This window comes from Capricornis sumatraensis, chromosome 3 (genome assembly GCF_032405125.1).
Source record: "Capricornis sumatraensis isolate serow.1 chromosome 3, serow.2, whole genome shotgun sequence".
Classification (NCBI taxonomy): Eukaryota; Metazoa; Chordata; class Mammalia; order Artiodactyla; family Bovidae; genus Capricornis; species Capricornis sumatraensis.
The window spans coordinates 115,150,359-115,173,996 of NC_091071.1; the positions used below are offsets into that span (position 1 = coordinate 115,150,359).

The 23,638-nt window shown below is 42.2% G+C and overlaps 1 protein-coding gene across 2 annotated transcripts in view; it reads left to right on the forward strand.

Annotated features, from left to right (window-relative positions):
• Nucleotides 1-3,237: 3,237 nt before the first annotated feature.
• Nucleotides 3,238-23,638, forward strand: part of MARCO (macrophage receptor with collagenous structure) — a 37,480-nt gene continuing 17,079 nt past the window's right edge. For both annotated transcript variants that reach the window (XM_068968545.1, XM_068968546.1), the window contains exons 1-4: nucleotides 3,238-3,362; nucleotides 17,951-18,052; nucleotides 19,549-19,680; nucleotides 21,066-21,119. In XM_068968545.1, the coding sequence (XP_068824646.1) occupies nucleotides 3,254-3,362; nucleotides 17,951-18,052; nucleotides 19,549-19,680; nucleotides 21,066-21,119 (397 nt within the window). In that variant the 5' untranslated portion in view covers nucleotides 3,238-3,253. The remainder of the gene's footprint in view (nucleotides 3,363-17,950; nucleotides 18,053-19,548; nucleotides 19,681-21,065; nucleotides 21,120-23,638) is intronic.

The window sequence follows — 23,638 nt, forward strand, 5'->3', positions numbered from 1 at the left end:
ACCATGAGTTGGGGTCATGCTTTCCTGGGACTCCAACACCATAACTCCTGCGTAAGAAAGGCAATTTGGGGAACATCAAACCTTGAGAACCCCTCTGAAAACATTTAAATTCTCCAATGCAATTATATGCACTCTGCATGGAAAGGAAAGCCAAACCCTGCATTTCTTGAACAGCATGGTCCTCAAATGCAAGTCAACCACTTCATCTGGTGCTCAAGGAAAGTAACAGCCAGATCTGTGTTCTGGAGATAAAAGTGTCTGAGTGGGACTTAGGAAAAAACTGTGCAAGATTCTCCAAATCGTGTCTTTTGCACTTTATGGAAGACTTAGGGATTTTTAAGGGTAACATCCACATCCAGAAGTTTCACACTATGTACCTGCTTGGTATAAGATGCTATTCCACTGAAAGCCCTTTTGTTTACAAACACTTAGACTTCTATTATTTAGTTTGATCCCCAAACTTACACTATGGAAAAACAGGGAAACTGTCGGTATCCCATTTTGCAAATGAGGATACTGAAACAGAGTAAGGAGCAGTGCTGGGACCTGGTTGAATGGGTGACCAGAGTCATTGCACAAAGCAGCATGGAGTCCTGTGGTCTATTTAAAATGTTGTCTTTGTTTTCATGATAGACCTTTTGCATTAATTTTGATTGTTAAGGATTGTGTTAAAATATTACTTACCTTGATTACTGAATCTTTTTCACCCCAAGCTAGTGCCTGGTTTGCTTTATCTGGCCCTGCTAAGCAGATGGACTAGCTTGAATCTTATGAAGTATCCATTTATCCACTATCAAATGGGATTAATATCAGTAATTTCCTATGGTTCAACCTCATGGGTCCTCCTAGGATGGAGTCCTGAGGGCTCACATGGGTCTCTGTGCTGCCTGTGACTGCTTTATTATTCTGCACAGCAGTCCTCAGCCTGGCTGTGCATTAGAACCAACCATGAGGCTTCTGAGTAAAATCAGGATCTCAGGCTGGAGTAGGAGAAGAGCAGCGAATATTTTAAAACACTCATCTGGTATGAGTTTCTGGATTAAAAACCTTGGATTAAACTAGATTTAAACCAAACTGTAAAGGCAAGATGTCCTGGATTTGAATTCAGGTGTTATCACTTTCTAACCACAAGATCTGAGGCAAGATACAAGTTATTGTGAGTGTTGAGTCATGTATATATATCTGGCACAGTGCCTGACACCTGATACATCTTGGATAACAGTTAATGCTTCTATGAGCTATTACATTGTGCTGAGGTTCAGAGAAGCTAAGCCAATCACCTGAGGTCACACAGCAAGTATGTGGAAGAGTTGCCTTTGGGTCCCAGGTCTGTCTGACCCCAGAGTCAGAGCTAGTTGACTATACTTGATATCCACTAAATGTTCCTGCTAAAGAGGACTACACTCCGTAATTAACACAAGCATTTTCCAAAGAGTCCCTTCTGCACCCCCACGAGTGAGGACTGCCCTTGGCCAGAGCTGAGATAACCAGGCAGAGAGGGGAGGCACAGCAGCCCAAGTAATGGGTTCCTTTCGCCAGGAGATTTCCTGCCCACGGAAGAAGCCCTTATAGCCCCTGGCCTCTTGGATGGTCCACTACCCAACTTGTGACTGGAGCTACCAGCTGCCTTCATTTCCTCACTGCCAATTCTCTCTTTTAACCTTTCCTGTCCTGGATTCTGCTCCTAAGTCTCAGCCCAAACCAGTGACCTCTTGTGACCTCACAATGCTGAAATTGTGAGCAAGGTAGGACCTCTACCTTGAAGGGCACTACCTTGTCAGTAACTCCTTTTCCTGAGTTTGCTTTTTGATATGCTGCTGGCTGAAGAAAGAGACTTAGTCTAGTTGAGCTTTATCTCCTGCCACGTCACAGCTCATGCCCCCAGTATTCCAGTGGTCCATGATTCTTCTGCCTCCAAGTATCCTGCTGCCATGATGCTACGCTTGCCATTTTTTCACACTTCCAAGGCCATCACCTTATTCTGCTCTATAGTTAACCCCCAGTCACCCCTTCAAACCCAGATCCAATGGACAAGCTCTTTGTGGCATTCCCAGGCCTGCCTTCTCTGCCTCCAGGTCACCCCTGTCCTCCTAGGGGCTCCAATCATCAACATCAGTTTTCTAGAATTCAGTTGTATCCACAACCATTCTGCATACTGGACTGATATCCCTTAAGGCAAAGGCTATTATTACCTTCACCTGCCTGAACCCAGTGGGTTCACAATGTCTCTACTGATAATAGCAGCAGCACAATGTTAGTGTTCATTGCCCATCAGATGCAGCCCTGGCCACCTTACACCATTTAAGTCATTTAATGCACACACAAATTATTACCACCTTCCTTATTTTATGAACAAGAAAAGTGAGATGTTCAAAGCTGGCATGACTTTCCCATGGTCACACAACCACTTGCAGGAAGTGAAATTGGAACTCAGGCATTTAAGCTTTCAGGGTCCATGTGTTGACTACTGTGCTATATAACCTCCCTGGTAGAGAGTACCTGGTGTAGGGAAGAGAGCAAAGGGGTTTCTCTTAAGGGGCTCAGATCTTATTGGGACCAGAGCAAGCACACACTTTCACACACAGAGATAACGTGGAAAAGCAATGAGAGGAAACATAATTAAATGCTAAAACGTATGGGGTAGAGCAGTGTTTCTTCAACTTGAATCTGTACGTACATCACCTGGGGACCTTGTTAAACTATAGATTTGGATTCAGCCTCTATGGGGTGGGACCTGAGACTCTGCCTTTACAACAGTTCCCAAGTGATGCTGACGCTACTGGTCCATGGCCCATGCTTTGTGTAGCAAGGATGAGCTCAAAGGATTGAAATAGGTCAGAGGAGTCAGATTTCACTGTGGGTTGGAGAAGTCCCATGACAATAAGCTGGGTCTGGGGTGAAGGCAGAGTATGGACAGGCAGAGGAGATGGGGGTCATTGGTTCTGCTCTTGGGGGCCTCAGAACAAGCAGTGATTTCAGGGACCTGTGATTTGTGTCCCAACTCCCCATACCCCTTAACAAGCAGTTGCACTAAGCAGGAGCTCCATGTATGAATAGCCAATTTTTGAGAAATGCCTAATCCTGACCATGTCAGGAAACATTTTGCAAATTCAGAAATCAGAGTCAAAGGAAGTACTGTGTGTTCTACAAGTAGAAGCAGTAGTCAAAAGGGAACAATCTCTCCCCAAGTGGTTCCTCTTGGAGAGAGCATTTCTGCTGGCTCCAGAACTTTGGCCATCTATAAACCTTAGCAATGGAAAATGAGGAAATTCTCAAAGAGAAAGAGCTCTTGGCTAGCACTGAAGACGGAACGGCTCTCGACCAAACCATGTTGTCTAGGATGGAGACATTTGAAGTTAATGGTAAAGTACTACTCCCCAATAATGACATTGCCTGTGATGTCTTTCTCTTGGCAACATAGGAATAGACAAGTCCATTGAAAGTCTAGGTTTGCGCCTTAGAGATTCAATGATGCATTTCTGGAATGCTTCCACTGGAAATTTGTATAACGCTAGTAATAGAAACTATGTCTTTAGCATACAGTTGGGTTTTCTTTCTTTTAGCTTTACAACTCACTTAAATTGTATTTAAATATTTTTCCTTTTCATTAATACTAATGCTTTTTATATGTCCCTCCTTTTTACTAGTGTCTCTTTGACACACAGATTATGTCTGTGATGTTTGTAATAAAAGGAAAATGGAAAAAAAGAGGGATGAAAAAGTTTTACAAAACTGAGGCCAAGTGTCATATTTATTTAATGCAATTCTGTTAAAATTCTTTAAGATAGCTTCTGTGAATACTCATGTGGTGCTCAGGGAATGCATTCTCTACTTGTGGGCTTCCTCAGTGGTTCAGTGGTAAAGAGTCTGCCTGAAATGCAGGCGACTTGGGTTTGATCCCTGGGTCAGGAAGATACCCTGGAGAAGGAAATCGAAACCCACTTCAGTATTCTTGCCTGGGAAATTCCATGGACAGAGGAGCCTAGTGGGCTTCAGTCACAAAATGATGTAGCCTAGAGCTTACTGCCCTAGTGGGCTACATGGGGTCACAAAAGAGTCAGACATGATTTAGCAACTAAACAACAAAGAATACGTTATAGCGGCATAACTAGTCTGTCTTAAACTCAGATTTTAAAATTCAGTCAACTCTGTTTTATTTTCTCCCTCAGTGTTACACAGATGATGTATTTTTAAAAATCTCCTAGAATTCATAACATTGAAAGTCACCAATGAGTGCTTCCCACAGGGGATCTCTGATTTCCTATTTCAGAATATCCTCTTGGAATTGTCTTCCAAGTCAATTAGTCATTCCCACGCTCAGTCTTTTCTGGAAGTTGTATGTGTAGGAACAACTGCAGTTCTGTTCCCTGGCTTAACTGTCCCTCTTGTCCAGGGTCTGTTGTGCAAATCAGTGGCTGGAAAGATAGGGTGACAAAGGGTCTGGTGCTCTGCCTTTAGGTGTTCAAATGGGGTAACAATAAAGGCTGAATTACAGATGATTTTCATAATTGTTGGCTATTCAGAACTTTGGAGAAGGCAGCGTTATGGACATGTGGCTTTTTAAGATACTGAAAATGTTCAAGCAAAGTCAGGTGATCAAACAGACTCAGTACCTACTACCTGCTGAGCTCTGTACTCCGCTCCAAAATGATAGACAAGAATCAACCCAGTCTCTGGCCTCGTGTAGGATGGAGGATATAGTACATGACCACAGGTAGTCGTGTAGGATGGAGGACGGCAGAGTGAGCCTATCCATAACTCATTGCCATACAATTTGTCACTGGCTGTCACTGAGATTTGCACAGGACTTTATGGACAGACCTAATCTGGTGCGGGGCCCTGGAGGGCAGAGCTGAGATCTCTTCTAAAGTTTAATGGATAAAGAGGATCCATTAGAGAAAGAAAATGGAAGCTGGGACAGGGGTAGGGCACCACATGTTTGTGATACTTTCACAAGAATATTCAGAAAAAAAAAAAAAACCAACTCCATATTGTTTCGTTCAAAATTGGGTGGAGTAACTCAATGGGGATTGAGATTAAGACCGATTAATCCAGACCTTGTCCTGAAAACGTCTACTGAGAAAAAAATGCACAATGTGAGAGTGGTGAGTTAATTTTTTTTAATTGGAGGATAATTGCTTTATAATGTATTGGTTTCTGCTGTACAACAATGTGAATCAGCCATTGTTGTTGTTTAGTCATTATGCTGTGTTCCACTCTTTTGCAACCCAGTGAGCTGTCCGTGGGATTTTCCAGGTAAGAATACTGGAGTGGGTTGACAGTTCCTTCACCGGGGATTTTCCCAACCAGGAATTGAATCCACAGCTCCTGTCACATCTCCTTCATTGCAGGTGGGTTCTTTCCTGCTGAGCCATCTTAGTTCATAAGTATATCCCCTCCCTTTAGAGCCTCTCTCCCACCCTCATCCCAACCCTCTAGGTTGTCACAGAGCACTAGGTTGAGTTCCCTGTGTTATACAGCAACTTTCCACTAGCTATCTGTTTTACACAAGGTAATGTATTTTGGGCTTCCCTTATGGCTCAAATAGTAAAGAATCTGCCTGCAATGCAGGAGACCAGGGTTCAGTCCCTGGGTCAGGAAGATCCCCTGGAGAAGGGAATGGTTACCCACTCCAGTATTCTTGCCTGGAGAATTCCATGGACAGAGGATTCTAGTGGGCTACATAGTCTATGAGGTCACAAAGAGTTAGACACAACTGAGCTACTAACACAGCAACAACAAATGCATATATTTCAATGCAGTTTGGGACAAAATAAGGACAATAGCCCCAGAGAGAGCATTTCAAATAGCTCTGAGAAAATGCTCCAAAGAGGCAAAGGGGAAGGTCAGAGTTATATATGATTTTAGTGAAGGGGGTACTTGCAGTCAAGTACACATTTTGGCAGAGGCTTGCTGCCAATCACAAAGAGCAGATGTCACTGTTAATGATTTTAGTGCTTTTTCAGATGTGAAGAGAGGAAAGAATTGGGCTCATAAAATCTAATCCTATAAATATCTATCTGAAGACCAATTCTACCATTTTCCCCAGAGTACAAGAATGCCTCATTCTTGACCTCCACACTGAACTCCTTTCAGAGGGTGTTGAAAACAGCTGCAGCAGCTCATTATCTAATCCTTGTAGAGGTAGATGGCAGGTGCCAATTTGTAGGTGGCAAGGGCAGCGGGGAGCTTTGTACAGACTGAAGTTGGCTGAGAGGCAGTGGTTTGCTCTTCAGTTACTTATCCTCACAGATGGGGGATGAGTTGGAAAGAGTAACTCTGGGGACAGAGAGGAGCTTGGCAGCCAGAGATGATGAGAGACAGCGGTTGTGTGGAAGGAAAAGAGAGGATGCTCTGGAAAAACAGAAGTCAGATCAGTAAGGCTAGAGTGGGGAGTCATGACAAGTGAGGATGATGGATAAGTCAAAGGTGAACCCTAGATTTTTGACTGGGGTTATAGATACCATGATATAAAAATCTAACCACAATCACTCCTGTTTGGAGAGACCATTTTCCTAAATGCATCCACAAAGTTCCTATCTCCTCATACAAAGAATATGGAATGCATGGAACTTTCTAGATGAATACCGTTATGGATAGTGCTCACTGTGAGATTATGTAACACCAGTGCCCCCTCAGGGCTTACTGAGACTAAAAAAAACTATTTGCTTCAGCTCTAAATGGCTCCAGCCTCATCTATCTGTCTGTCCTCACTTATCTGTCTGTCCACCCATCTATCTATCCATTATCTATCTGTCTACCTATCTCTCTGTCAACTGAAGATTGCGTAAGTTGTCTGAAGTGGCTTTGCAGACTGAAGGCTCTTGCTGCCCTTAAGACAATGAAACTCCAGGTTTTCCTTCATGAACAAATATCAGTTCCTCTTCCCTTCAACAATGGAGGATTTGAGCCCAAATGACAGAATACACACTTGTTTCTGTGGTCCATATCTTTCTGGAATGTACTTCTTTCACCTTCTTGAAAATATGAGCATTTCTCTGGCTCACATCTTCCTGTCACTCTCCTTATGGGATGTGTCTGATATCTGAACTTCTGTTACCAGATCAGCATGCTCTTGCCAGTTTCTGTGGAATGTAATCTAGCCCTCTCATGCAAAGCCCTCAATTATTTTAGGTGTTGTATCTTTATCATGATATTTCTTCCCACCATCCGAACAACATCCTTCTTGACAGAGAAGACCCCAAATAATACAAATAGAGAAGTTATGGGGGGGCAGGTATTGTTTGTTTTAATTAACATAGAGCATTGGCCCCAGCATTGGACCTAGCTGTCCCTTCTTTTTGCTCTGAAGTTAATTTTAAATATTCTGCTAACATGAAATTAAAAGACGCTTATTCCATGGAAGGAAAGTTATCACCAATCTAGATAGCATATTCAAAAGCAGAGACATTACTTTGCCAACAAATGTCCATCTAGTCAAGGCTATGGTTTTTCCAGTGGTCATGTATGGATGTCAGAGTTGGACTGTGAAGAAAGCTGAGCGCCGAAGAATTGATGCTTTTGAACTGTGGTGTTGGAGAAGACTCTTGAGAGCCCCTTGGACTGCAAGGAGATTCAACCAGTCCATTCTATAGGAGACCAGTCCTGGGTGTTCATTGGAAGGACTGATGCTAAAGCTGAAAATCCAATACTTTGGCCACCTCATGCAAAGAGTTGACTCATTGGAAAAGACTCTGATGCTGGAAGGGATTGGGGGCAGGAAGAGAAGGGGACGACAGAGGATGAGATGGCTGGATGGCACCACCAAATCGATGGACATGAGTTTGAGTGACCTCCGGGAGTTGGTGATGGACAGGGAGGCCTGGCGTGCTGTGATTCACAGGGTCGCAAAGAGTCGGACACGACTGAGCGACTGAAGTGAACTGAACTGAAAAGACTTTAACTTTGGAGTCTATGCAGGGTCAGCCTTGCTGAAAGGACTACTTTCATTTCACATTGTTGTTCTGACTTTTGTGTTTTGTCATGTCCTTATTTCTCAACATTTTTTGAAACTCTGACTACCCAGAGGTGTTTTTCCACTTTTTATTGTGAAATATTTGTAATTTCACAGAAAGTGCAAATAATGTACAGGGAAGTCTTTGTGACCTTCACCCATTTTCTTCCAGTGATAACATCTTACATAACTCTAGTACAATATGACAAGTCGGGAACTGATATACATACAATCCACAGAGCTTATGTAGGTTTCTTTAGTTTTACGTGCACTCATTTCTGTGTGTGAATATGGTTCTCTACAATTTTATCAGATGTGTATACCTGCGTAACCACTACCAAAATCAAGATATAGAACAATTCCATCACCACAAAATCTCCGTCATGGTATTTTTTAGAGATGCACATGCCCTCTCTCCCGTCCAACAATCACTATCCCCAGCTACCACTTATCAGCTCTTTATAATTTTTCTCTTTAAAGAAAGTTACATGAATTACAAGTATGTAACTTTTTAAAGATTGGCTTTTTTTCCCCCTTGAGATCCATCCAAGTTGTTGTATGTATCAATAGTTGATTCTATTATTAATGAGTTTTACTGAGTATTATTTTGTGATATGACTGGACCACAGTTACCATTCGCCCACTGAAAGACTTTTGAGTTGTTTCCAGTTTGGGGCTATTACAAATAAAGCTGTGATGCTTATTTATGGAAAAGTTTTTGTGCAAGCACAAATTTTCATTTCTCTGGGAAAAATGCCAAAAAGTGCAATTAATTGCTGGATTCTAGGTATGTTTAGTATTATAAAAAGCAGTCGATCTGTTTTTCAAGTGTGGATGTTCCATTTTACATTCCCATCAGCAGTGTACAACTGATTCACTGTCTCTGCATCCTTGCCAGCAATTGGTATTATCACTATTTTTACTTTAGCCATTTTGATAAGCATGTGATAGTAATACTTTATTGTAATTTTAATTTGTATTTTCCTAGTAGCTAATGATGTTGAGTGAAAAAGTTGGCTTAAAGCTCAACATTCAGAAAACTAAGATCAAGGCATCTGGTCCCATCAGTTCATGGGAAATAGATGGGGAAACAGTGGAATCAGTGTCAGACTTTATTTTTATGGGCTCCAAAATCACTGCAGATGGTGATTGCAGTCATGAAATTAAAAGACACTTACTCCTTGGAAGGAAAGTCATGACCAACCTAAACAGCATATTAAAAAGCAGAGATATTACTTTGCCAACAAAGATCAGTCTAGTCAAGGCTATGGTTTTTCCAGTGGTCATGTATGGATGTCAGAGTTGGACTGTGAAGAAAGCTGAGCGCCTAACAATTGATGCTTTTGAACTGTGGTGTTGGAGAAAACTCTTGAGAGTCCCTTGGACTGCAAGGAGATCCAACCAGTCCATTCTAAAGGAAATCAGTCCTGGATGTTCACTGGAAGGACTGATGCTGAGGCTGAAACTCCAGTACTTTGGCCATCTCATGCAAAGAGTTGACTCATTGGAAAAGACCCTGATGACGGGAGGGATTTGGGGCAGGAGGAGAAGGGGACGACAGAGGATGAAATGGCTGGATGGCATCACTAACTCAATGCACATGAGTTTGAGTGACCTCTGGGAGTTGGTGATGGACAGGGAGGCCTGGCATGCTGTGATTCATGGGGTTGCAAAGAGTTGGACATGACTGAGCAACTGAACTGCACTGAACTGAATGATGTTGAATATCATTTTATGTGTTCATTTGTCACTTATACACCCTCCTCAGGGAAATGTCTCTTTGTGTCTTTTGCTAATATTTTAATAGGATTTTTCTTTTTTACTAAGCTAAAGCTAAACTTTTTGAGAATTCTTCATATACTTAAAATATATATCCTTTGCTGGATATGCAATTTGCAAATATTCTTTCTCAGTCTGTAATTTGTCATTTCATCTGCTTAACAAAGTCTTTTGCAAAGTGGAAGTATTTAATTCTATTGGGGTCCAATTTATTGACATTTCCTTTTATGGATTGTGCTTTTGGTATCAAGTCTGAGAACTTTTTACCTAGCACTGGGTCCTAAAGATTTCTCCTATGTGTAATTCCAAAGCTTTTATAGTTTTATAATATAATATCATGGTTCATTTTGAGTTGATGTGAAGTTTAGGTCAAGGTTTGTTTATTTTGCCTATGGATGTCCAACTGCTTCAATACCATGTGCTGGTATTGAAGCAATCAGTACTATCCTTCCTCAAGTAAATTACTTTTGCACCTTTGTCAAAAATCAGTTGGGCACACTTGAAGGAAATGGCAACCCACTCCATTATCCTTGCCTGGGAAATCTCATGGACAGAGGAGCCCGGTGGGCTGCAGTCCATGGGGTCACAAAGAGTCATACACAACCAAGCAACTAACACGTTCACTTACTTACTTGTATGAGTCTATTTCTGTGTCCTTCATTCTGTCCATTAGTCTACATGTCTATCCCTGCACCAATACCTCACTGTCTTGATACTGTAGATTTATTGTAACTCTAAACATAAAGTAATGTTATTTCTCACATTTTATTCTTCTTTTTCAAGATGATTTTAACTATTCTGGGGTTTGTGCCTTTCCATATAAATTTTGGGGTAAATTTATACCATCAAAAACCTTGCTGGATTTTGTAAGAATTATATTATACCTCTCAGTTCAGTTCAGTTCAGTTGCTCAGTCATGTCCGACTCTTTGCGACCCCATGAATTGCAGCACGCCAGGCCTCCCTGTCCATCTAGATAGTTCAAAAACTGATAGCTTTACATCTTTATGTTGTTTTACAATCCAGGAACTTGGTATGTTCCCATATTTCTTTGGGTCTTTGTTGCTTTTTTTTTTTTAATGAAAATTTTGTAACTTTCGGGCATACTGATCTTGTGTACATTTTGTTAAATTTATATCAAAGTATTTCATTGTCTTTAGACCAATTATAAATGTGTTTGAAATTTTGATTTCCACTTGTTTGTCAGTTGTATATAGAAAGAGGGAGTGAGAACACACATCCTTGCCTTGTTCCCAGTCTAAGGAGGAAAGTTTTCTGTCTCACCATTAATAGTGATATAAGCAGGCCAGTGTATAGACTTAGCCTTGCAATGCAGGGGGTGTGGGTTCAATCCCTAGTTGGGGAATGGAGATCCTACATGCTTCTCTAGTGAAAAACCAAAACATAAAACAGAAGCAATATTGTAACAAATTCAATAAAGACTTTTTAAAAATGGTCCACATCAAAAAAAGAAAAAAGAGTGATGTAAGCTTTAGGTAGCTGTTGATACTCTTTTTTTAAAAAAGAAAATTTGAGAATGTTCTCTTCTAATTTGCTGAGAGTTATATTATAAATGTGTTATTTATTATGAGAGTGATAATTATGATAGTTTATCATGAATTGGATTTTGTTAAGTACTTTTTCTGCATTAATTAACTATACAGTTACATGATTTTTCTTCTTTAGTCTATTGATATGTAGATTACATTGATTTTCTAACACTGAACCAGTCATGTATACCTGGAAATCCCATTTAGTATATAAATCTTTTTAATGCTTTATTGGATATGGTTTACTGCTATTTTGTGGAGGATTTTTGTGTCAACATTCATGAGACATATTGATCTTTAGTTTCCTTTTTGTACTGTCTTTGATTTTCATATTATAATAATACTCACAAAATGACTTAAAAGTGCTCTTTACTCTTCTGTAAACCATAAGAGATTGTCTGAACTTAGTGTTAATTCTTTTCTTAAAGGTTTGTTAGGATATTGGACCTGGACATTTCTTTTATAAGAGATTTTAAATTACAAATTAAACTTGTTTAATAGGCATAGATATTTATATTATTTCTTTCACCTTGGTTGAGTTTTTTATAGTTTGTGATTTTTCAAGAATTGGTTCATTCCAAGTTGTTAGCATAAAGTTAGTAGTATTTTCTTGTTTGCTTTTTAATGGCTGCAGCATCTGTGGTGATACACCCTGTTTTATTCTTGATATTGGTGATTTGTGTCTTCTTTCTTTTTATCTTTGTCAGTCTTGAGAGCGCTTTATCAATTTTTATTGATTTTATTCAAACAACCAGATTTTCGGTTTTTCATTTTCTCCCTTGTATTCTTATTTTAAATCTCGTTGATGTCTGCTCTGGTCTTTATTATTTCTTTTTTTTTTTTTTCCTGGTTGTTTATGACTTACTTTTATCTTTTCTTGAGGTAAGAACTTAGTTTATTGATTTGAGAACTTTCCTCATATGTATGTAAACTTTTAGTGCTGTGAATTTCCTTTCCAGTGCTGCTTTAGATGCATTCCATAATTTGATATCTTTTATTTCCACTTTCATTCAATTCTTTTTAAGATTTTTTTCTTTGAGACTTTTCCTATGACCCATGCATTATTTGTAAGTTAAAAAAAGATTCCAATTGTTTGAAGATTTTTCTGTTATTATCTTCTATTTTGATTCCATTATTGTCAGAGAATATCTGTAAATTTTAATTTCTTTTACAGTTTGTTGAGGTTTGTTTTATGACTCAAGATATGATCTTAGTAAATATTCTATGTATGCATGGAGAGAATGCATATTCTGTTGCTGTTGCATGGAGCATTTTATAAATGTTAGTTAGATCCTGTTGGTGTTCAGTTGTTCTATACTTTTGCTGATTTCCTAGCAACTGCTGAGAATGGGGTGTTAAATCCCCAATTATAACTAGGATTTGTCTATTTCTCTTTTCAGTTGTATCAATTCTGTTTCACGTGAATAGAAGTTCTACTGTTTGGTTTCTTACAGACATCTTATAAAGGGTCATAGTTTTTCACTCACCTTGCCAGTTTCTGCCCTCTACTTGGTATAGTTAGATTACTTATGAAAGTAATTATAGTTACTTTAGGTTTAAATCTGCCATCCTAGTTTGTGTTTTCTCTTTGTTTCTTCTATTTCCCATTTATCTGTTTCTCTTTTCTTATCTTCCTATAGGTTTACTGAGTACTTTTTAGAGTTCCATTTTTATTTATTTATAGTTTGTTTGTGGTACATTTCTTTTAATAGTTTATTTAGCAGTTTCTCTGTGCATTACAATATACATACATAACTTAGCACAGTCTGTGGTATCAACATTTTACCACTTTGAGTCAAGTGTAAAAATCTTATTTACATTTATGTCTTTTTATTGTCTTCACTTTTTGAAATGAATTGTCTGAGGTATTTCCCCTACATACACTGAGAGCCACATTAGATGGTCTCATATATTTGTTTCAACCGTCAATTGTGATCTTTAAAAGCTGTGAGGAGAGGGATAATCTAATATATATCCTTGTATTTTACCCATTCTTCTTTCCCTTTTCCTGTTCTTTCCTTTGGAGTTGTCAAACCTTTGCCTACATCATTGCCATTCTATTTGAAGATTCCCTTTAGCCATTCTCTAAAGGCAAGTTCATGAGCAATAATTTCTATTAGTTTTCCTTCATCTGAGAACCTCCATTTTCCAATCATTGTTAAAGGATGCAGTAAGAATAGAATTCACGGCGGACAGTTTCTTTCAGCACACAAAAAGTATTGTGCCACTTCTAGCTGACCTCTGTGGTTTCCGATGAAAAATCTGCTGACATTCCAAATAGATATTACCTTATAAGTAGTTTCTCCTTTCCCTCTGGCTGTTTTCAAGACGTTTTCTTTTCCTTTTGATTTTTGATTTTCTTTATCTCTAAATTTTTCAGATTTTTGCCTATGTATCTTGATATGGAGTTCTTTGAATTTACCATGTTTGGGATTTGCTCAGTTTCTTGGATCTGTAGGGTGTTTCATCAAATTTGAGAAATTTTCAGCTATTGTTATTTCTTTGAGGGTTTTTTTGTTTTTTTTTTTTTGCTTCACACTCTTTCTAGGACTTCAATGATGAGTATTATGTGTTGTGTGTGTGTGTCTTTTTTATTGACTCACATCTCTGAGGCTCTGTTTATTTGTTGTTTTATTGTTGTTGATTTTCTGTTTTTCAGATTGGTCAATTTCTATTGTTCTATCTTTTAGTTGAGCGATTCTTTCTTTTGTCATATTTATTACACTATTGAGCCAATGTGGTGATGTTTTAAAAGGATTTTTGGCATTTTGAAATTCTATAATTTCCATCTGAGTCTTTTATATACCTTCTATTTTGTGAGATTTTTTAAAAAATTTTGTTTGTAAGTACTCATTAGAGCATTTTTGTGGTGGCTGCTTTAAAATTTTATTGAATAATTCCAACATTTGTGTCATCTCAATGATCTCAGGTTTAAGTTTCTTGCATAATCTGTTTAGGTTTGTTAGACAGATTCTGGCCCATTTTGTGGGCTATCATTCTTGACAGTTTCTTCTAACCACTAAGAGATCAAATGATCGATGTCAGTCAGTTCAGTTACTCAGTCGTGTCTAACTTTTTTGCAACCCCAATGGACTGAAGCACATCACACTCCCAGAGCTTGCTCAAACTCATGTCCATTGAGTCAGTGATGCCATCCAACCATCTCATCCTCTGTCATCCCCTTCTCTTCCTACCTTCAATCTTTCCCATCATCAGGGTCTTTTCCAGTGAGTCAGCTCTTCCCATCAGGTAGCCAAAGTATTGGAAATTCAGCTTCAGCATCAGTCCTTCTGATGAATATTCAGAACTGATTTCCTTTAGGACTGACTGGTTTGATCTCTTTGCAGTCCAAGGGACTCTCAAGAGTCTTCTCTAACACCACAGTTCAAAAGCATCAATTCTTTGACACTCAGCTTTCTTTATAGTCCAACTCTCACATTCATACATGACTACTGGGAAAACCATAGCTTTGACTAGAGGGACCTTTTTTGGCAGAGTAATGTCTCTGCTTTTTAATATGCTGTCTAGGTTGGTCATAGCTTTGCTTCCAAGGAGCAACCATCTTTTAATTTCATGGCTGCAGTCACCATCTGCAGTGATTTTGGAGCCCCCCAGAATAAAGTCTGTCACTGTTTCCATTGTTTTTCCATCTATTTGCCGTGAAGTGATGGGACTGGATGCCATGATCTTCGTTTTTTGAATGACGAGTATTAAGGCAACTTTTTCACTCTCTCATTTTCATCAAGAGACTCTTTAGTTTTTCTTCGCTTTCTGCCATAAGGATGCTGTCATCTCCATATCTGAGATTATTGATATTTCTCCCATCAATCTTGACTCCAGCTTGTGCTTCATCCAGTCTGGTATTTTGCATGATGTACTCTGCATATAAGTTAAATAAACAGGGTGACAATATACAGCCTTGATATACTCCTTTCCCAATTTGGAACCAGTCCATTGTGCCATGTCTGGTTCTAACTGTTGTTTCTTGACCTGTATACAGATTTCTCAGGAGGCAAGTAAAGTGTTATTGTATTCCCATCTCTTTAAGAATTTTCCACAGTTTGTTGTGATCCACACAATTAAAGGCTTTAGCATGGTCAATGACGCAGAAATAAATGATTTTCTGGAACTCTCTTGCTTTTTTGATGATCCAACAGATGTTGCTAGTTTGATTTCTGGTTCCTCTGCTTTCTAAATCCAGCTTGAACATCTGAAAGTTCTCAGTTCACATACTGTTGAAGCCTAGCTTGGAGAATTTTGCGCATTACTTTGCTACTGTGTGAGATGAGTGCAATTGTGTGGTAGTTTGAACACTCTTTGTCATTGCCTTTCTTTGGGATTGGAATGAAAACAGACCTTTTCCAGTCCTGTGATCACCAAATTTGCTGGCATATTGAGTGCAGCACTTTAACAGCATCATCTTTTAGGATTTGAAATAGCTCAACTGGAATTCCATCACGTCCACTAGCTTTGTTCATAATGAGCTTCCTAAGGCCCACTTGACTTGGCTCTCTGTGAGTAATCATACCATCATGGTTATCTGGGTCGTTAAGATCTTTTTTGTATAGTTCTATGTATTCTTGGCACCTGTTCTTAATATCTTCTGCTTCTGTTAATGATCAACATAGGGGTAAAGAATTTATCATATCCTTTGCTTTGTATAGAGAAAGACAAAACCTACAGATTTAAAGTTCCCAGTTCTAAAATACTTTGCCTTTAATGCCAGTTATAGCTCTGAATTAAAAAGCAATCTGCATTCTGGACCTGAACTGCTCCCACCTCCCTTGTCATGTCTGTTTTTCCTCTTGTTATCCTTTTTCAAATGCCTTACACCATGTTCCTACCATGTGGTTGAAAATATCTGTATCTTCCATGCTGGCCCTCACCCCTACCTCTAGCATCTATGATATGTGTGTCTCTGAAACTTAGTTTATCTTTCTATTCCCATCACATGTTAAGTTTCATCACATTTTGTGCTGTCTATGAGACTGTATTTGCCATCCACCAACTTCTATTAAGCGTGAGGCTTCCCGTCACACTTATTCATTCTCACTGTCATGACTGTATGGTACCTGAGGTTTTAAGTTGCATTCCTGATGCTCTTCCGATACTTTTAAACTGGCAGTGTTCAACTCTGCCCACATGTGGCACCCAGACTACTCATTCATCCATTCAACTAGCCATTCGCCATTTTCCCAGCATATCATATTGATGTGGAATGCTGCCTTGGCAACTTCCAGGCCATATAAAGGGGACTGAGACATAGAAATAGTTCAAGGTGCTCCGGGTCACAGCAGATAAAAACACAATGATGTAGGGAAGCAGAGCAAGGTCCCACCCATCCCAGGGGAGTCTGAGGATTTATCTTGGAGCAGGGAAGTCTCTACTCTGCTCCCAAAGGATGAGTAATAATAGGTTATGCATAAAGAAGGAAGGAATATTCATTCCTTGAGTATTCAGAGGAAATACTCTGTCTGAAGTCAGAAGGGTGTAACCCCAGTGGTCTGGGCTCAGGGTTCAGTATCAGGGGTGGAGGTGAGCTATAGAGGCATGGCCACAGGATAGCTGGCTGGAGACCAGGCTACATGTACCCACAGGGGAGTTGTTTGTCCTGAGGGCAGTGAGCCCAAGGGCTGAAAACAAGGGAGCAACTGGGGCAGGATGTGTGTTGGAGAACTCACTCATGTGGGCCTGGACTCCAGGGTGCATGCAGGTAGAGAGTACACCCTGTGGTAGACAGAGACTAGCCATGCGTCTTTAAGGAATATGAAGCAACTAATAAAGAGCACAGTTAAATCTCTGTTGACTGAGAAAACTAGAAGAAAATCCATGGGAAAATTCTTCATTGCAGAAGGAACATGTGCTTTAGTTGATTACATACTACTAAAGCACATGTGATAAGCACAACATGATAAGCACATGTGCTACAGTAGTATGTATTTGTAACATGATATCATTAGTGAACTAAAAGGAGAAACAGCCCATCTACGAGGATATGGGTTTGTTCGGAAGGGGGAATGGGAGGAAGGCGGCATCCCAGAAAGCTAATGAAGCTTACCTCAGCAGGCTAGGACCTCAGGGGATTAATTATGAGATTATTAATCCTTGAAATGCTCTCCATATTGTTTGATGAATTATATTATGCATGTTTTACTTTCATAATTTAAAAATCTAAAGAAAAAGAAAGCAAAGGCCTGGACAAAATTTGCAGATCTTGTCTTATAACCTAATAGGTTTTTCAACTGTTCCAAACCTCACTCAATGCTTATAAAATGGAAACAATCATTTTCCTCCAAAAATTTTGAATTTGAAAGATGTTAATTCATCAGTTAATCTGATGTATATCTATTGCACACCCCCTGTAGCAGGTGGCACACTGGGGCTTCTACAGTGAGCAAGGCCGATGTAATATCTGGTTTAAGGACCGTGCTCTTTCAGCAAAGAATATATGCAGAGGTGTTTTTCACCCAGCCACACAAACGAGTGGCTTCTTGCCTTGTGGAAGGAGGACCAAGGGGAGGATGTGGGTGTCGTTGGTCTTTGTGTCTTTCCCCTCATGGAACCTCATGGAGAGCCCCTTGCTCACCCAGAGGGGATTTGGGCCCAGGCTAGGGACCTCTGCTCTCCATCCTCTCTAGCAGCTGCTTTCTGTCTGTGTTCTACTTCAGATCCAAAGCCCAAGAGGAGAAATGGAATGAACTGCATCATGGTCCTAGTGGTCACGTACCTGGTTCTGCTCACTGTGGGCGCTGGGCTATTGGTGATACAAGGTAAAGCGTCTGAGTCCTGTCTGCTCCTTCCTTGGGTAACAATGTGGACCCACCTGACAGAGAACTCAGGTTCAGGGGAGAGCCCTGGGGCCACTGCTGCCCATCTGCTGGGAGAGAGCTCTCAGGCCCTGGGCGACCAGGGTGGTGGGCGAGGGGAGGAGAAAGCAGAAAGGGGAGTGTGTGTTACGTGTTACATGGTGTGTGTGTATGTGTGTGTAGGGGGGAGGAAGGCAAGGAGAAATAGACCACACATGTGTATGTCTGGAGCATAAAGAGGAAGTGATTTCACACAGGTGTGCCTTATGCAGCTCACATCAAGAATTCCCTCTCTCTGGGAGGGAAGGAGCTTTGTTTGTCTGTTTGTTTTTTAATTTATTTATTTTGATTGGAGGCTAGTTACTTTACAATATTGTAGTGGTTTTGCCATACATTGACGTGAATCAGCCATGGGTGTACATGTGTTCCCCATCCTGAATCCCCTCCCACCTCCCTCCCCATTCCATCCTTCTGGGTCATCCCAGTGCACCAGGCCTGAGCACCCTGTCTCATGCACCAAAGCTGGACTGGCAGTCTGTTTCACATATGATAATATACATGTTTCAATGCTATTCTCTCAAATCATTCCACCCTCGCCTTCTCCCACAGAGTCCAAAAGACTGTTCTATACATCTGTGTCTCTTTTGCTGTCTTGCATATAGGGTTATCATTGCCATCTTTCTAAATTCCATATATATGCGTTAGTATACTGTATTAGTGTTTTTCTTTCTGGCTTACTTCACTCTGTATAATAGGCCCCAGTTTCATCCACCTCATTAGAACTGATTCAAATGTATTCTTTTTAATGGCTGAATAATATTCCATTGTGTGTATATACCACAGCTTTCTTATCCATTCGTCTGCTGATGAACATCTAGGTTGCTTCCATGTCCTGGCTATTATAAACAGTGCCATGATGAACATTGGGGTACATGTGTCTTTTTCAATTCTAGTTTAGGAAGGAGCTTTTTTGATCAGTGTTTTGTTTCAACATCATTTGACTTTCAAAGTGGTCCCAGTCCAAATGGTTAGGTCAGGAAGCAATCCATCATACAGACAGTGAAGTTGCTCAAGCGTGTCGTGTGCCCAGTTGTCATAACACACATTAATGCCTCACATGATTAGGCCAGGTCAGCATATTAGTGGCCATGCACTCACGCCCAAGCATGCACAAAGTTCTTAACTGCATGCAGGTTGATCATGGATGCAGTGGGTGCACAGACTGTGCCAGTGTGTTCTATGGACATGTAACATCTGTGAGTGTAAAGTGCCCATGTGCGAGATACAGACAAAGCTCTGTGCTCACTCTAGGTCCTCACAGTACACAAAACATGTGTTTACATAGTCAGAACTTACAGTTATGCACATATAACACAGAATGTCAGGGCTATGTTCAAATGCCTTGGAATTTGATGAAGTCCCTAAAAGAATGCTGAAGGGTTGGGGTGTGGGGTGTCCAGTTCTAAACCTGCAGGAGCGGCTCCGGATCCTGGAGACGCCCTACAACAATGAAACACAGGACCAGCTCACCCAAGTCCTCACCAAGCAGGAGAGCCTACAGCAACGGATGGACAACTTTATTCAGATCCCAGGTTGGTCCCTTCCCACTGAGCTGGGACTTTCCAGAGAGAATGAGAGTGGGGGAGCTGCTTGTGTGTGGGCAAGAGGGTCTTTAGACCTGAATTCCTTTCTTCAGCAGAGGGGCTTCCCGGACTCTGGCCTGGCATGAGACCCTGGAGGCCAAGAGAGGGAGTAAAGGCTGAATGAGGAGGGCATGAAATTATAGGCATCCTGGGTGGCTGCAGACAGATCTGGAGAGAGTGGGGTCAGGAAGCTAGGAGCCAAGGACCCTCCAAATGATTATGACATCCAAGAGCCAAGGTCTTCAGTAACCATCCCAAGGTCAGGTCTGAGCCACGAAGCCCTCAGACCAGCCCAGAACGCTCAGGAGGGCAGGTAAAATGCAGAGCCTGGAGCAATTCCTAGGACCACTTCCAAGGGGCAAACTAATACTAGTCTGTGGCTGGAGAGAGGAACAGTGGGCCAAAGCAGGGACCGTGGAGGGGAGAGGACATTGGACCTGCCCTTATAGAAGAGACCCCAGAAGGCACCCTGGCTCCTCTCACATGCGGGGATACAGAGAGAGGTGGCAGACTGCCACACAGAAGGCTTTCCCCTGCACTTGACCCTGCAGGCCCCTTGTCTTGGGCTTCCAGCGTCCAGAACTGTAAGAAGTGAATTTCTTTGGTTAAGCCCCACCTCCCCAGTCCATAATGTGTTGTTATAATGGCCAGAATGGACTAAGACAGGACAAGCAGCCCCATCACATCCATCCAAGTCTTTGGGAGGCTGTCATCCCCAAAACAGTCCTAGAAAGGGAGAGATCTGATATGGGTGGCAGCAGCAATGGGTGCCATTTATCAGAGCCTGGGCATACTTTCCATGTGGGTTTCCATGTGGCAGCCTCAGAACAGCCCTGCTTAACTGGTATATGAACCCTAGTTCATTGATGAGAAAGCTGATGCTCCAAACAATGAAACATCAGGCCCAGGGTCACTCAGCTAAAGAGGCAGTGCTGCTGTTCAAACCCAGATCTGTCCGGCTCAACCTCCCTCTGGAGCATCATCTACACAACTGAATTTTGCCTGCTGGGTGGGCCATGAGCTTCTTGGGGGAAGGCACTCCATCTTTTCTTTCTTCCATACCGTTTGGCTGATCCGTGGTGCCCAGTGATACTTGTCGAGTAAATGATGGTGTGAGAGGCACTGTCATCCTCACCTTGGTCATTGGGGCATGGTGTCTCTGCTCCTTTTCCTTAGGTCTTTCAGGTCCAAAGGGGCCCAGGGTGGACCTCGCCTTCCCCACCTGCCAGGAGCACTCGCAGAGAAGTCATAGAAACTGCCTCTGTCTACTGGCCCCATAATCCATTTTCCTCCTCCTTTTCCAGGCTACGTTCTGAATTCCTTTTCCTTTCCAGGACCCCCAGGACCCCCAGGACCCCGAGGCCCACCAGGAATCAAGGGAGAGGCAGGTGAGCAGGGGCTGGGTGTGTGTGCCAGCCAAGCAGCAGCCTGTCTCGGAGCAGCTGCAACACACACCCCACCTCAAGAGTCTGAATTCCGAGTGGGATCTGTGTGTGAGGGAGGTCACCTGGGGTGAGACCCTACGTGTCCTGGGATGCTGGGAAGTACCTGCTTCACGGAGGAGACACCTAGGTATGGATGGAAGGGTGAGGACAATCCAAGACTTGGTGCTCAGAGTACAAGTCTATGAGCATCCCTGGAGAGAGTCAAGCTCGTTGGCCCAGACTCCAGAGTTTGACACAACTGCCTTCACCACAGACTGGTTGCACGACCTGGGGAGCACTCCTTTACCTCTCTGAGTCTCAGTTTCTGTGTCTGTAAAATGGGGATAAGAATGCTTCAGAGGATTTCTGGGAAGTTAAAATTATAACTTAAAGCCCATGATTGGCTCTGTTTTTTAGTCTGTGGCCTTAATATGTTCAGGTGCCTTACCAGTAGCCACAGCAAGGCTAGGATGTGGGGGCTCGGATGGCCCCTGAGGGAGAGGGGCTTCATCACTGTTACAATCCACTCTGCTCTTCACTTAGACTCTCAAACCTCCAATCCCCAGAGGGGTGGAGGCTGCTGAGTTGTAAAGATGCCAAGAAAGCTGTTACTGAAGAAAGAGCAGAATGAGAGGATTTGCAAGAAAAGGGGAAATAGACTGAGAGCCTCTAAGTCTCCAGGACTCCGAGACAGAAAGAAAAACACCACTAGTTGCAGAAGGGAAACTTGTTAGGAGGGAAAACTTTTTTTTTTCCAGGAACTAATTTTTGGAAGGATTTTAATAGAAGGGGAAATCCCAGCAGGCCTAGTGTTCTAAGTCTCCAGCAGGGTTTTTCTGGGGAAGGTTTTCAGAATGGAGCATGGGCAAACAGTAGGAGGAGAGTTCAGGGACCCACCCAGGCACACAATCACACATGCACGGTCACACTAGGGCACCTGCTCACACGTGCACATATACTCACAAGCATATACACCCACACACACACTCACATGCACTCACTACCCCTACTACAAACTCATACACACTCACTCACTCAGCCTTCAGGGCCAGGGAGGGGCAAGGTCACACAGAGGGTGGTGGGTCACCAGGCATCCCAGGGGCACAGCGGTGGCCCCTTCTGTCCAGTTGAGCAAAGGACAGGATGGGAAAGCTGCAAACATGTATAACTGGTGGCAAGGGCAGACATGTCAGTGCTGGGAACCCAGAGAAGAAAAAGGTGGGAGATCCAAGTGGGGCCTGAGGTGGGCCTGGGTCAGGAGGGGAGACCGCTGGTAGTGAGGACAAAGGGGCTGATAAGACATCTAGAATCTTCCCTTGATGGCCCACACCTGGTCTAGAGTAGGGCTTCTCGAGCTAACAGCCACGAATAAGCCGTTTGAGATGCTTTAGAGGCTGTGGAGGATTCAGACCCTGGAGGTGTTGGGGACAGGCTTTAAGAAGCATGGCCTGCTGCTCTGGCCACAACTGAGCAGCTCATACTCCTGGACTCCTGGCCTCCCCAGAGACCAGCCTTTGGGTGGCTCTGGGCGCAGTAGCAGGATGGAGCTGTGGAGCCAGTAGGCTTGATTGCCACTCCAGCTCTGGGCATACTCACCTGTGTAACTGGAGTTATAAGCCATATTACTCAGCTTGCTGAGATTTAACTTCATTTCAGCAAAGAATGGCAATTATATTAAAATAATACTAATTAAATTACATGTGCTTTGCAGGACAGCTATAAGAGTTGGAAATTATGTTTTCAAACTCCACTACAGTGTAGGTAGTGTGAGTGATCCTGTAATGCAGAAAGGGATTTCAGTTCCTAGGTCAGAGAGATCTGGGTTGGAACATGGCTCACCAGCTGTGTAACCTCTCTGAACCTCAATTAACTCACCTATAAAAGGGGATAGTAATAACAACCTTCAGTGAGGATTGATTGCAACAGGAATATAAGACAGAAGATGGGTGATACTGTAGCTGGCATGTGGGAATTATCTACATCAGAAGAAACTGAGGGTGGGTGCCTTCATGAAGTGAGCCCTTATAGGGGACATGTCGGCCATCCTCAAATACTAGAAAGGTCCCGTGGAAGAGAAAATAGACTTGCTCTCAGTGGTACCCATCAGAAGAATGGAGGCCAAGGGGCAAAGGTTTCTGGAGAATCAGTTGTGCTGAGGTAAGGGAGGAACAAACAGTTAAGACTTGGGGCTGCCTCACAATGAAACAGGCAGATGTGGGACTTGGGGAAAAGGGCTGCAGAATTCTTGGTGGAACAGAAGGGGGACCCTTGCACTGGGTAAGCGGTCGGACAGTTGACATATGAGGATGATTCCAAAGGTGGCCCTTCACAATTCTCTGTGGCCCAGACTTTCTCAAGGTGGCCCCGGCAGGCCCAGAGAGGGGAGGAATGAGAGCCAAGCCTTTGCCTGTGGAATCTGAACCACACTGCTTCCCACCTCACACTCACCCACTGCCACACTCAGGCTCGGGGCTGGGAGCCCT